General features: G+C 38.4%; 1 protein-coding gene across 1 annotated transcript; it reads right to left on the bottom strand.

Moving 5' to 3' along the window:
- Nucleotides 1-217: 217 nt before the first annotated feature.
- On the bottom strand, nucleotides 218-11,836 carry ctdspl2b (CTD (carboxy-terminal domain, RNA polymerase II, polypeptide A) small phosphatase like 2b). Its single transcript, XM_032560804.1, has 13 exons — nucleotides 11,627-11,836; nucleotides 8,061-8,251; nucleotides 6,970-7,108; nucleotides 6,721-6,867; nucleotides 6,013-6,261; nucleotides 5,809-5,905; nucleotides 5,469-5,580; nucleotides 5,285-5,371; nucleotides 5,133-5,195; nucleotides 4,976-5,055; nucleotides 4,596-4,722; nucleotides 3,894-3,989; nucleotides 218-2,995 (listed from the first exon to the last, which is right to left on the bottom strand). Exons 2-13 carry the CDS (start codon nucleotides 8,226-8,228, stop codon nucleotides 2,930-2,932), a joined length of 1,431 nt encoding a protein of 476 aa, XP_032416695.1. The 5' UTR covers nucleotides 8,229-8,251; nucleotides 11,627-11,836; the 3' UTR covers nucleotides 218-2,929.
- Between the last annotated feature and the right edge of the window lie 465 nt (nucleotides 11,837-12,301).

Below are 12,301 nucleotides of genomic sequence, written 5' to 3'. Positions count from 1 at the left end.
AAGTTTATTTTAAATATTCAATTAATTTGCACAATTAAAAACCAGAGGCTATTGTAATAGCCACAGGGGGTAAAATATTCATTCTGAGGTAAACTCCTAAAAGTAGTTTTAAATTAGTCTGAGTATTTTGAGCTCTTTACCTGAATGTGAGTAAACATAATGCAGATATCAGTCATTTTAAATTAGTGAGCAGGAATAAAAATCAAGCAAACGAGTCTTTTTTCATTTTAAAACTTTGTTTCAGAAATTCAATGTAACTGTATATACACTTTACAATAGCATACAGCCTGATAGATAACAAAGATGTCTGAAAACATTAAATACATCATCAGCACAAACAGCAATTGTTGCAAGTAAAATGGCTTAACGGATATTGGTAAAAAATAAAATAAAATTAACAGGAGCACTCTTTTGCAGAAAAATGTCACGATTTGTTTCATGACTTTCCCACAAAGCAAGCTGTATTGTCTACATGCTAAGTTTAACCGTTCTTTGACAGTCCTAAACTAAAACACAGATATCCGTAAGAAGAAAAAAAAAACAAAAACACCCCATCTGATGTAAAGTTAAATCTTCATTAATACATTTAAAGTAGATATGTCATGCCTTTTTAAAAAAAGAATCAAAAATACAAAAGATTTTCCTTATTTTAAGGATTTTTTTTTTCATACAAGAAGCTGCATGTATTGTACAACACTCAGTGTACAATAAACTGGTAATGCACATAAAAATGAGTTGAATGAAAAGTCTCCAATGCCTCCCCTCTGATCCTTCAGAAAGGCAGCAACACAAAAATAGCACACTGTCAAACTGAGGAAACAAGCGAGCTGGGGAAACATCACACACAGGAAGTGAGGCTTGCATAAAGATGGCAGTCAGGATTGGTGAAATTGAGAAACGTCTCCATTCCAAGTGCATTTTAATATTTTCCTTACTTTTTTTTTTTTAGTTCTTAAACATGTATGTGCTGCCAGTTTCTTCTTTTTTTTTTTTTCTTCAGTAACGAAGCCAAAGCACAATGCAGAATATTTGGAAAGATGTTTTTAAGCCTTCACCCCATGTGTAGTTTACATTCATAGTCAGAACATATTTACTCAAAACATTCTGATTAAACATCACTGTATCCCCCCCCCCCCCCCCCCCCCCTCAAAAAAAGGCAAATTCAGGCAACCAACTAAGCAGATGGAAACAACTTCTGCACTGAAAGATTTTAAGGTTTTGATTGGGAAATTTTACACATGGAGACAAGGTCAAACAACGCACACAGCACCCACCGTCTGTGTTTCAATGTCTGCAAAACCGAGAAGGTTTGATTGTCTCTCTTTGCCATTAACTTTTTGTTTTTGGACAATTGCACAATTATTGCCCAAAGAAGAAGTTTGGGAGAACAGAGATTGCATGGCACTGTACAGGCAACTAAAAACACTCACATTTCACTTAACGCAAAATGCACGACAATTTCATCTGAACACAAACGAGAAAAAAAAAGAAAAAAAAAAGCCGAACGATGAGAGCAAACTTTTCAGCAATCGACTGTGACTTTGGAGACCAACTGCCGTTTAGTTTTCTGTCGTCACCGACACTAACGTGTTAGTTTGGCCTAAAAGTTCAGACTGAAATGAGCTGAAAGAGGAAATAAAACATTCTTATGTTGCCATTCTTGAACACCACTTTAGTTATACTGGAAAAATGTTTAATGGGGGGATTCAAATAAACTGGATGCTGCTGGTCTGAGACCTAGCAACATGTCAGCCATGAGCAGACGTTAACACTGGCAAATATGTGCTACATTTATCATGATGCTACTGATAGAGCCTTTAAATGACACAGTACAACTTAAAGAAAGAGTACGGATTTTTAGCCAGAACACTTGATTAAGAGGAAAAGACAATACTGATTACAGTTGGATGACAAAGTAAAAGTTACTACTAATGAAGCATCTTGAGACAATCTGAAAATGAATGCCCTCTAATTTTCACAATTTACAGCTAAGATTAGTCCCGATAATTATGGAGTAACATGCCTACGGTAAGGCGATCACAACAATTTAGCATGACTTCGATTGAGAGCAAAGCTTTAACTTCCCAGACTAATTTCAAGTTTAAGTCATAAGTGGACTGTTATGAATTCGCACCCATGATGGTTTTTTTTTTTTGTTTTGTTTTTTTAAAAAGGCTTCCACTAAAACTCACAGGACCCCTTCTAAAAATGCATCTTACAAATATAAGCAAAACATCTCGTAAATACTATCTTAACAACAAAGAAAACAATGAAAGACCAAGATTTACCGGGAAAAAAAACCAAAACAAAAAAAACAAAAAACAGGAACCTACAATAGAAACTTGACAGAGCTACAGAGGAATGCATATTCGTTTTTAAAAGCTACAGATTGGAAATTTGTCCGCTCATCAGATCAGTGAGTGTGTGAATATACATGGACTGATTCACTGACCCATCATTCCTGCTGAAGAACAACAAGGAAGAAAAATAAAAAAAAAGATCTGCAGAGTGTCATTTTGTCAGTGTCAACAGCGTGAGCACCAGGAAGGGCTGATGTGGCGTTCGGGGACTCAGGGAAGAGTTCCTCTTTACCTGTTCATATCCACTAAACCAGCACCAAGACTTCAGCGTGGAGCTCATTTCTGGCACCACAGCTGGAGTCACATAAAAAGAGGAGTCTACATGGGTATGTTTGTAATGTGTGTAATTTCCCTCTATGGATTTTTTTTTGTGTTTTAGAAAATTACACCTAGGTTAAAAAAAACAAAACAAAAACGTCTTTTTTTTCCCCCCAAACAAAAAAAAAAGCTTTTTTTTTTTTTTAAAGTAATGGCAATGCTGTATTTTGTATTCCAAAGAGAGGCTTTTTACACGTATGTTGATTTCAGTCTTATCCTGCTGCTTCGTTGTGACGCACCACAAGCTGGTTTCAATCAGGAGGCAAAAGGTCGTGAAGTCGGAACCTCTCCCGAACATGTGGTCGCACGTCTTCGTTCTGACACGTTCAGCAAGGAGAGAAACGGGTAAAAAAAAAATAAAAGAGAAAAAAAAAAGAGAAAATTAAAATTTATTTAGTCTTATTTATACATTTTAAACATGGAAGGCATTTAACTACTTTGCCTACCCATCCTGGTGAACATGAACCTGGAGTACAGCAATTTTAATTTAAGAAACAAACGCTATTTACAAAATGGCTAATAAAAATTAAAAAAAAATTATTAATTAATTATTTTTTTCTGCAAATTTAAGAAAGATCAATAAGAATATTTATTTAATAAAAAAATTATGGGAAGTCTGCTGACCTGAAAGCGCTGCAGCCAGGCATTTTAATGGAAAGTTGAGTCGATGGATAAAGTGTGGTAGAAAATAGACCACATGCAAAGCGCTGAAGTCTGACGCTTTTAGGGGATTGTGAAGCAAAGCCTATATAAAGGTTTGGGGGACATTTAGAAGGCGCTGAGTGCAGCTGGAGTCAGAGCTCATTGAAGCCATGTGGCACAGATGTGTCCAGAACAAGGCCTGTAATTGTGGCATTAGTTGAATTAAACCTCTCCTAAACCGGAGCCGACAACAGAATTGTTACACGAATTTCTGCAAAAATAGCCTAGACCAAACACAGAGCATGTAGTGCAGACTTTTCAGCTGACCGACATTGCTACACCAATAACCATTTTTAAGCTAATCTTAGGCATCAATTTCAGAGAAAATTTATTTTGCCCATTTATTTTATTAGCTGAAAACCATAATCATCAAATTTAATTAAACACTTGAATTAAAAACCTCTTTGGTTGTGAAATAAGTCTCTGAAACGTTACTTTCTATTTTAATAACTATAAAAATGAGCAATTTAGTGAGACGTTGATCCAAAGAAAGTGAAGAGCAGCCCAGCTTACCATCTCAACCAGCTTCTCCAGAAACGGGACCAGCTTTAGCAGCTCGTTGTCATTCTTATCCATGAACCAGCTCTCTATTGGTATCCCATTGGACAACTGTTCAGACAAAGGGCAACTTGTGAGGAAGGATCCATGCAAGTTCAGCTGACCTGAATTCTGGTGACCAAATATTCATTCATTCATTTTGTGCAGATAACAGACTGAAATGATGTAATTAATTACATTTACTTTCAGTAAATCAGTGGCCTTCATTTGAACATGGTGGAGTGTTGTGATTTTGTTAAGTGATCGTTACTGTTTGATTGCTAAACTGTGAATGTTGTGAAACTTTTTTTTTTTTTGACATTACACAAATTATTTTCATCCTGGCTTTTTTTCAGTTAATGGCTCAGAGGGCAACAACTTCACTGATCTGCCGTTAATCATTATTATTGCCTCAAAAGTGACGAGACATTTGCAAAACATTTGCATGGCAAATACGCAGAAAAAAACAAACAAAAAAAAAAAGTCAAATTTAAAGACGAAAATTCAACTTTATTATGAATCCCCACAGGAAGTCAACATAATAAAAAGTTATTCTACTACATTAACAAAAAAAAAACAAAAAAATCTGAAAATTTGTTATTTTTTTCTGTTCACAAATACCTACCGGGCTGAGTCAGACTTTCTGCTACATTTTGTGTTTTTTTTTGTTTTTTTTACCTGATAAGCAAAGGCTTGCGGTGAATTGTCAATGATGATAGTCTTTGACAGATCTCTGCCTAAGATGTTGAGGTCCTTGATATAGTTTCCCTGGACACAGACACAATGCTCACGAAATAACCGGTGTCTACAGTTACAATAGGGGGGGAGAGACGAGAACAGAAAGGAGCAGAGGAGTAAGGAAAAACAATCAGTGACAGCGTCAGCAAAAATCAATAATTTATGAAAACCACAACACTGACACCTCTAACAACAGCGCATGCCAACTCAGGTACTTTACACTAATGCTTCCTGGGTCCAACTTTGTTTTATAACAGTGGACACAAAAATGTAAGGATACTATGCAACAACTAGTTAATAAAAAACATAACTCATCGTACCTCACAAGCTGCTTTTTAGGATCCAAAATATTGAGTAGTTTGTCTGCATACACCTTTTTAGAAGCTGTGAAAAGGATTATCTAGAAAAGATAAGATCATATTGGTTTCAATGTTCAAACACAGAAATGACTAAAAGGAGCATCTAAGAGAAATTTACCTCATATATTTGAGACATCCGCTCCAGAAACTCTCTAAAAAACGGCCTGAGGCGCACATACACCTGCACAGGACAGATCACGCTTTAGAGATAACTCTGCCACCCTCTAGTGGCAACATGTGGGAATAGAAATAAAAAAAATCAAAACTAACCTGGTAAATGACATCTTGAAAGAGGACAGGGAAGGTAAGTGCTGCATCCTCTAGTTCATTTAAGCTGCAGTGAACTAACGTTTCATCCTATTCAGGCACATAAAAAAAAAAAAGTAAATTTTTTGTCATCTAGTAAAAGCTACAGGTTTAACACCAAAATATGTTTTGGACATTTTTAACGGACCAAGTCGAGGACCAGAGAGAACTCAGGCGTGCTGCGCGTCTTCAGTGGCAAGGCTGGTTTACGGGTCAGCTGCTCTTCTGTCAGCGGAGGGACGTGTTTGATGAAGAAATACCTACAGAACAAAAACAAATAAATATTCAGCCAAATAAAACACTGGGAACATTCCTACCAGAAATATGACATTTTCTTGATTGCTTAGTCACCTTACAAGGATCAGCATGCTACAAATAATCAGTTGTCAACTATTCCCCATATGGTCACAGTAATTTGTATTTCTGCTAGAATGATAGCATTGGACATAGATTTTTTTTTTCTCCACTCACTACTTTGTGTTACTTACGGATCAAACACTTCCCAATCTTCCTCGTAGGACGCCTCTGGTGGCACGGTAGCAGGAGGAACATCCACATACGTCACATTCATATGAGAACCTGGAGCTTGAAGCATAACAGGAACACATTAAAAAACTCAGAATGACAAACAAGCAAAAAAAATAAAAAATTAAGCAGCTTAATTTTCTGCTCAGTCATCTGTGATGTGGTACCTGTCAGAGGCGGGAGGTCAACGTCGGCGTCGAGCTCTTCTTCCTCTGCCGTAGGAGTCGCCTCAAGGATGTGTGGCGGCCGTAGAGGCGGCAGGTGCGATACGCTGGAGTAGAAGTTATTACCGGGGCACAGGTCCTGTGTGGACGTGGCTGTGCTGGTGGGCGTCTCCACCACCTGCTCCATGTCCAGCTGCTTCACTATCTCCTCAGCCTCCAGGGCCTGGTCAGGGGAGTCTGAGCCCGAGGATGCTGGGAAACAAACACACTTATTGGTGACAGATCAGGCACAAAACTATAACTTCACTATGATGATTTACCATAAAATATAAAAAAGAAAAAATTTAAACATTTTTAAAGAAGATAATACTGCCGCAAGACCACGTATAAAAACTTAGAATAACACGACTTTAGGGCGTGCCGTGGTGGCGTAGGGGTTAGCGCGACCCGTATTTGGAGGTCTTGAGTCCTCGACGCGGCCGTCGCGGGTTTGACTCCCGGACCCAACGACATTTGCCGCATGTCTTCCCCCCTCTCCTTCCCTGTTTCCTGTCAGCCTACTATCATATAAGGGACACTAGAGCCCACAAAAGACCCCCTGGAGGGGTTAAAAAAAAAAAAAAAAAAAAAGAATAACAACTTTAAAAATGACACCAAGGTCTTAAGCAAAAATAAAAATTTTTTACTGTTGCATGAGATATTAGAAATTACTTTTAGCTGGTGAGAAGAAGTTAAAAACTGGGCTGAATATCGTCCCAAGCAGCGTGGTCCTGGGAGGGCTGGAGGTCATCTCAGCCGCAGTCGTATCCTCCAGACTGCCATTGGGCTTCTCCTTATTCCTGTCATGATTGGTCGCTTCTGCAGGGAAGAAACACAAAGGCTCAAGAGATGTTTAAAAAAAAATAAAAAATGATTTTAGCCGATATATTTGATTTCTTTGTATAATCATTGATGACTTACGGCCATTGATGGTGCCTTTCTTGCCTACTCTGCTTGCACCCCTCCGGGGGGAGTTGGCGTTTGTGGGAGTGGAGGTTATGAGGTTGTTGTCCACATCGCAGTGGAGGCGTGTCTTCTTTGCTGGGCTTTCCTGTTGCAACTGACAAAAAGAAACAGCTGTAAAAACTAGAAAAATTCAAATTAAAAATAAAAACCCATACACACTTAAACAATTCACCTTTTCTGTGTAATGACCCCAAAAAGAAAAAGTATTAAAGTCTTCTGTATCAAAACATTTGAAGGAATGCTTATTTCTCTTCCGTTTACAAAGGGTTACAAAAGCATGAAAACATGCTAAACAATATATGCAATATTAATAATAAATAATTTTAGCTAGTCCAGTGGTTCATCAATTGCCGGTTTTGACACAGATTTCAAATTTGAGCCACATAAAAGAAAAACCACCTGTAATGGCAACTTTCCTGCCACCGCTCTGCAAGTTTCAGAATGACTGAATAACCTTTAAGTTGCCGTGTAGAATCTAAACAGTGTGTTCTTTAACGACGACACACAAAGCAGATTGTGCCTTTGTTCAAATGTCAAAAGGGCACTGGTCTAGATTAACTGCAATTCCTGACAAAATGTTATATTATTTTCAGATTTAAATCACAAACAGACCTGTTATACGCTTTGTGTTAACACCAGGAAGGAAAATGTATTCAGGAAATAATTATTTAAAACTAGGAAAAAGAAGAAGAAAAAAATCCCAGACCTTCTATAGAAAAGCCTTTTAGCTGAGTTGACTTTTCCATTCGCAACAAGCTCCTGTCCCTGCACGCCAACATTGTGAGCTAAAAGCTAAAATTAGACCAGAACCCGAGTTCTCGGACAAGCTGCTGCATTCCAGCAGACATTTCTTAGGAAACACGACACTCTGTAGGCAGAAACGCTGCGTTTGAGGTGGGGACAACACAGTCAATCCAACTTTAACCAGGTGACTTCCTGGCAGTTTTTCCCCCCTTTTCAAAACTGTTGAGATAAACACCAAGTAGGAGTGCCACCTCTACCCCAATGACCATGCCTTAGTGACGATGTGGTGGTAGGAGAGGTACCTTGACAGCATTTCCTCGGATGAACTTCTTGATGGTGGATAGTATTCCTCTTCCTCTGCTGGCAGGAGGGTCTTCTTCTACCTCCGAATGTCTCCTCTTGGTTCGGGACGTGCGGCTGGTCAGAGCGGGGTTTTGGTGCTGAGACGCCTTACGCATTCTCAGCCTCATTGTTTTAGCAGTCACATGTAAAGCTGTTGCAAGGACAAAAGAAGACGTTTAGGAATGAGCACATACAGAGCAAAAACACTGAATGTACAGGAAAATTGCAAAGAACCTATTTTTTCTTTTCTTTTTTTTTTAAATAACTGGTGGTCTCAAAGATGCGCCTGTGTGTAAAGGAGCAATATTGGTTCCGTTTCTGCCAACATCTGGATGCATTCAAGATCCCATTTCACTTACATCAGAGAATCACAGCTGGCTTTACTTCCATTGTGAAGTTAGGAAAGGAGCATTTCTCCAGATCATATAATAAACAAGTTTTATAAACACTACCTAGGAATGATGACATGGGTGTAAGACCGAAGCTTCAGACACAGCAACAAAATAAAGATTAATGTGACCACAAGCATCGACTAAATGTTAAGATTCATGGGGTGACATGAACCAAGATGTCTGTGGAGATTTTCATATTCATTCTTTGAGACCGAGCAGCTCAGCATTATGTACTGGAGAGCAACACATTAACCATTAATCACACAAAGCCCTCTTTCCTTATGTAACAAAACGAAATGTGTCCAGACATATCCGCAACCAGTCAGGAACCACTCCAGATGCAACAGCGCCTTCTCGGTATGAGCCGAGCATGCTGCACACTGTAAATGTCCTTCACCACATCTGGTTTACATTTGCACAACAGCATAACCGTGAATAGGGAATAAGAGATGTTCAATTCGACGCACAGAAAAAAAAAAAGAAGAAAAAAAAGGGACAACCTTTAGAGAGTACAGAGCAACATTTCACTTGCAGGAAAACAGAGGGAAGAAAGGAAGGAAAAGCAAGAATGTTGCAACTGTTCAGAGAAAGAAGCTCAACTGAAGGGAGTGAAACTAAAGTTGGTTTAAGTAAAGTTGTTTAGAAATGACAGATTACAATTGATCATAGAACATGTGCATAAGATCCTGCGATATATCAATGCATTAAATTCAGGGTTTCCCACAGTGTATTATAAGCCTGGCAGGCCACCAGGTTTTACTTGTGCCCCCACCAGGCTTAGCATTGCTTATTTATTCAAGTCTTTTTAAAATGTTTGCATTTTTTAAGACTATATAGCTGGTGTTCAGGTGTTAATCTTCCAATCTTTCAATAACACATAATTATCAAGTGATATTTTCAAATTTCCTGTCAACTTTAAACATTTTTTAACTCAAAAACACGACATGTCACTGGACGAATGACTGCCCTAGCGCCCAACCACCGGGCTTGGCAAGTTTTCTGGGGGAAACCTTGAAATTCCAACAATTTTTACAACTATACAGATATTTTACTATGTGCTGCTAATCTAAGGATCCCATAGTCGCCACAAATCAGCAAATACAACAGTCTGCTTACATGTTTCTTGACTTGTCATTTCATATCACAGCCTCAATCTCCAGTGTTACAAACTGTCAAAGTTTTGAATACACATTTTATCACACATAATCTACCTTAAAGTATTTTAAAATTCAATTAACCAGCATTGTTAACGAAACATTTTAGAATAATAAGTTTTAAGAAAGCAGGTGTTGTGATTGAAATAAACTTTTTTTCCCTCTTTACTTAATTTTAACAATTTATAAAGGAGATCTCTGCATTTAAGTTTGATTGCTGCCATAGCAATCAAACAAGAAAACTACATCCAAGCATAGGGATGTGGCTTTCTTGTTTTGAAATCCATTGTGCCTTTATTTTATCTCACAGAAAGAACCATATTTAAATATGTTAATTTAATTCCCTATTTTTACCTACATATAATTCTGACAATCTAAGGTGCTTTTCAGATATAAGAATGTAAGTAATCTTATATTTGACCTTTAGCTGCCTGAGTCTTGTGTTGTCCATTCTTAATCAGGACAAAATTAGAGTTGTTTTTACTTACAGACACATGCACGGCTTTCGGACGTTTTGGCTGCGCAGTCGTATCTCTCAGTCAAAAATGACAAATAACTCAAATTGGTGTTCATTCAAACATTTTACGCCACTGGGTGGTTTCCCTCCCAGAGCCAATCATTTTTTTATGATAGTCCTTTAGTCCTGACGTTCACTCCTTTAAATTATGCAGCACATCTCTAACATTTTACAACGCAGTTGCGTTAAAAATTTAATGGAAAAAAAATCTGTGATACCTAAACACTGCATGATCTGACAGGGAAGAGGGCAACACTGAAGCTGCAATACATAACATCCACCTTTCCAGGCAATCAGCCACGGATCATGCACACTGCTGGTTGTGAGTAAGTGAGCGGGAAATAGGAACATCCATGCAACTGTGAGGAGGCTAGCACTAGTTAGCTTTGGTCAGAGCGAACAAACAAGTGAGGCCCTTCCACAAACCTGTCCGGACGACAGAAATAAATATCGAGACTAAAAGGAGAAGCTTGGCTCGGAATCGAAAGTAACTCAGTCAATGTCATTTAGCCAAAGCCTATGTAATTATTCAAAACCACTGTCTGATAAATGGCTACGAAAGTTGCAGCAAATAACTGCCATTAAAAAAAAAAAACTATCCTGTGTTACCGGTGTTTATCAGCTGCTTTCTGTAACTGCTGAGTTTAGGTACAAGTAGCCGTGCTAAAAAGTAACTGTTGTTGTCACGAACAGCCCAAGTTAAAACTGGACCTGAAGAGCATTAGCATTTTAACATGCCAAAACCTAAACAGACCGTCTTAACGTCGCCAAGCCAGTGCGGCATCATAACCCGAATGACATGAAGTCAAAAATAATACGGCTTATTAAATAAACCAACATTGTTTCGGTTGCCGATGTGCATCTAGCAGTGACTATTTGACATCGTTAATCAAAGCCGACAGCACAATAACGCCGCTAAATCTGATCTAGTCTCCCTTCAGTGGAACTATTTGGAGGGTAATTCATCTCATCAAATATATAGATTTATTTAAACGTATTTTTGATATAGTACAGTACTTTTAAAAACGCTGTTATAGACCGCCATCGTAAAGCGCTGCTCTGGAATGCCAACATGAACGTTAGCTTCGCTAGCTGGCTAAACACACAGCCAGGCAACAGTTTGTTAAAAAAAAAAAAATAATCATTTTTTAAAAACTAATAACACCGACATTTGCTGTATTTCTGGATACATCTGAAATACGTATTTACTGAAGGACTTCGTATCAAATTGAATAAAGGCTGAATCTGAATAAAATGTGAGGAAATAGTCATGTCGACGGTAGGCCGCGAATTAGCCGTTCTTAGCTTCACGCTACGAAGCTCTTCCCGCAGAACGGCTTCAGGCTAACAGATGTGCACAGGCATGAAGAGGAGCATAAATCTACTCACAGTAGCGTCGGTTACATAAACACAAACCCAAGAACATAAAGGATGCACGAACAGTAAAAAAATTGGCGACTTACTGTAGTGTGACCCGCTGTACGTGACAATAACGACTCAAGGCAGATTAAACATCACAACACAGGCACTGTTTGTTCTTTCCCCCCCACTGTTGTATTTCTGCTGTTCAAGGATCGTCTTCGAAATGACACACTGCTGTGCTACCAGGCGCCATTTCCCGCCTCTGCTCGGTCTCTCCGAGCCAGATACCCGTATGGGACACAGACACACCCCCTGACTTACCTCTGAAAAACACCAGGCAATCCGCAAGCAAGCACTGCAGCTGTGGAATCACAGATTGAGAGGTTTCGTTATGCGTTTAATATGCTGGCGATAAAACTAAACTTATTTCATCATTGTAGAATTTAAACCCAACAGCGATTTTCAACCTGGCAATACATTAATAACATACAATACAATTTTGCACGGAGTCTTCTCCCCCCTTTTTTCGGCTGAATTTTCATTGGGAGGGGGAAATATGTGTACTGCTGCACACAGAAGAAACACTGGGTCTTTTTTTCCTACAGTTTGTTCTCTTAAAAAAAATCATTTTACTTCATATAATAAACAACGTTGAAACAATTTTCCAGACCGGAAATTCTGCATTTTTCAAATGGGCTTATGTTTTACATCCAAGTACAAATATAAAAACAAGAGATTCGCTGAAATTGACTGAAAAATGACCAGAAACAGTATTT

This window comes from Xiphophorus hellerii, chromosome 4 (genome assembly GCF_003331165.1).
Source record: "Xiphophorus hellerii strain 12219 chromosome 4, Xiphophorus_hellerii-4.1, whole genome shotgun sequence".
Classification (NCBI taxonomy): Eukaryota; Metazoa; Chordata; class Actinopteri; order Cyprinodontiformes; family Poeciliidae; genus Xiphophorus; species Xiphophorus hellerii.
Note: the sequence above shows the minus strand (reverse complement) of the source record. Positions and strands in the feature narration are given on the sequence as shown.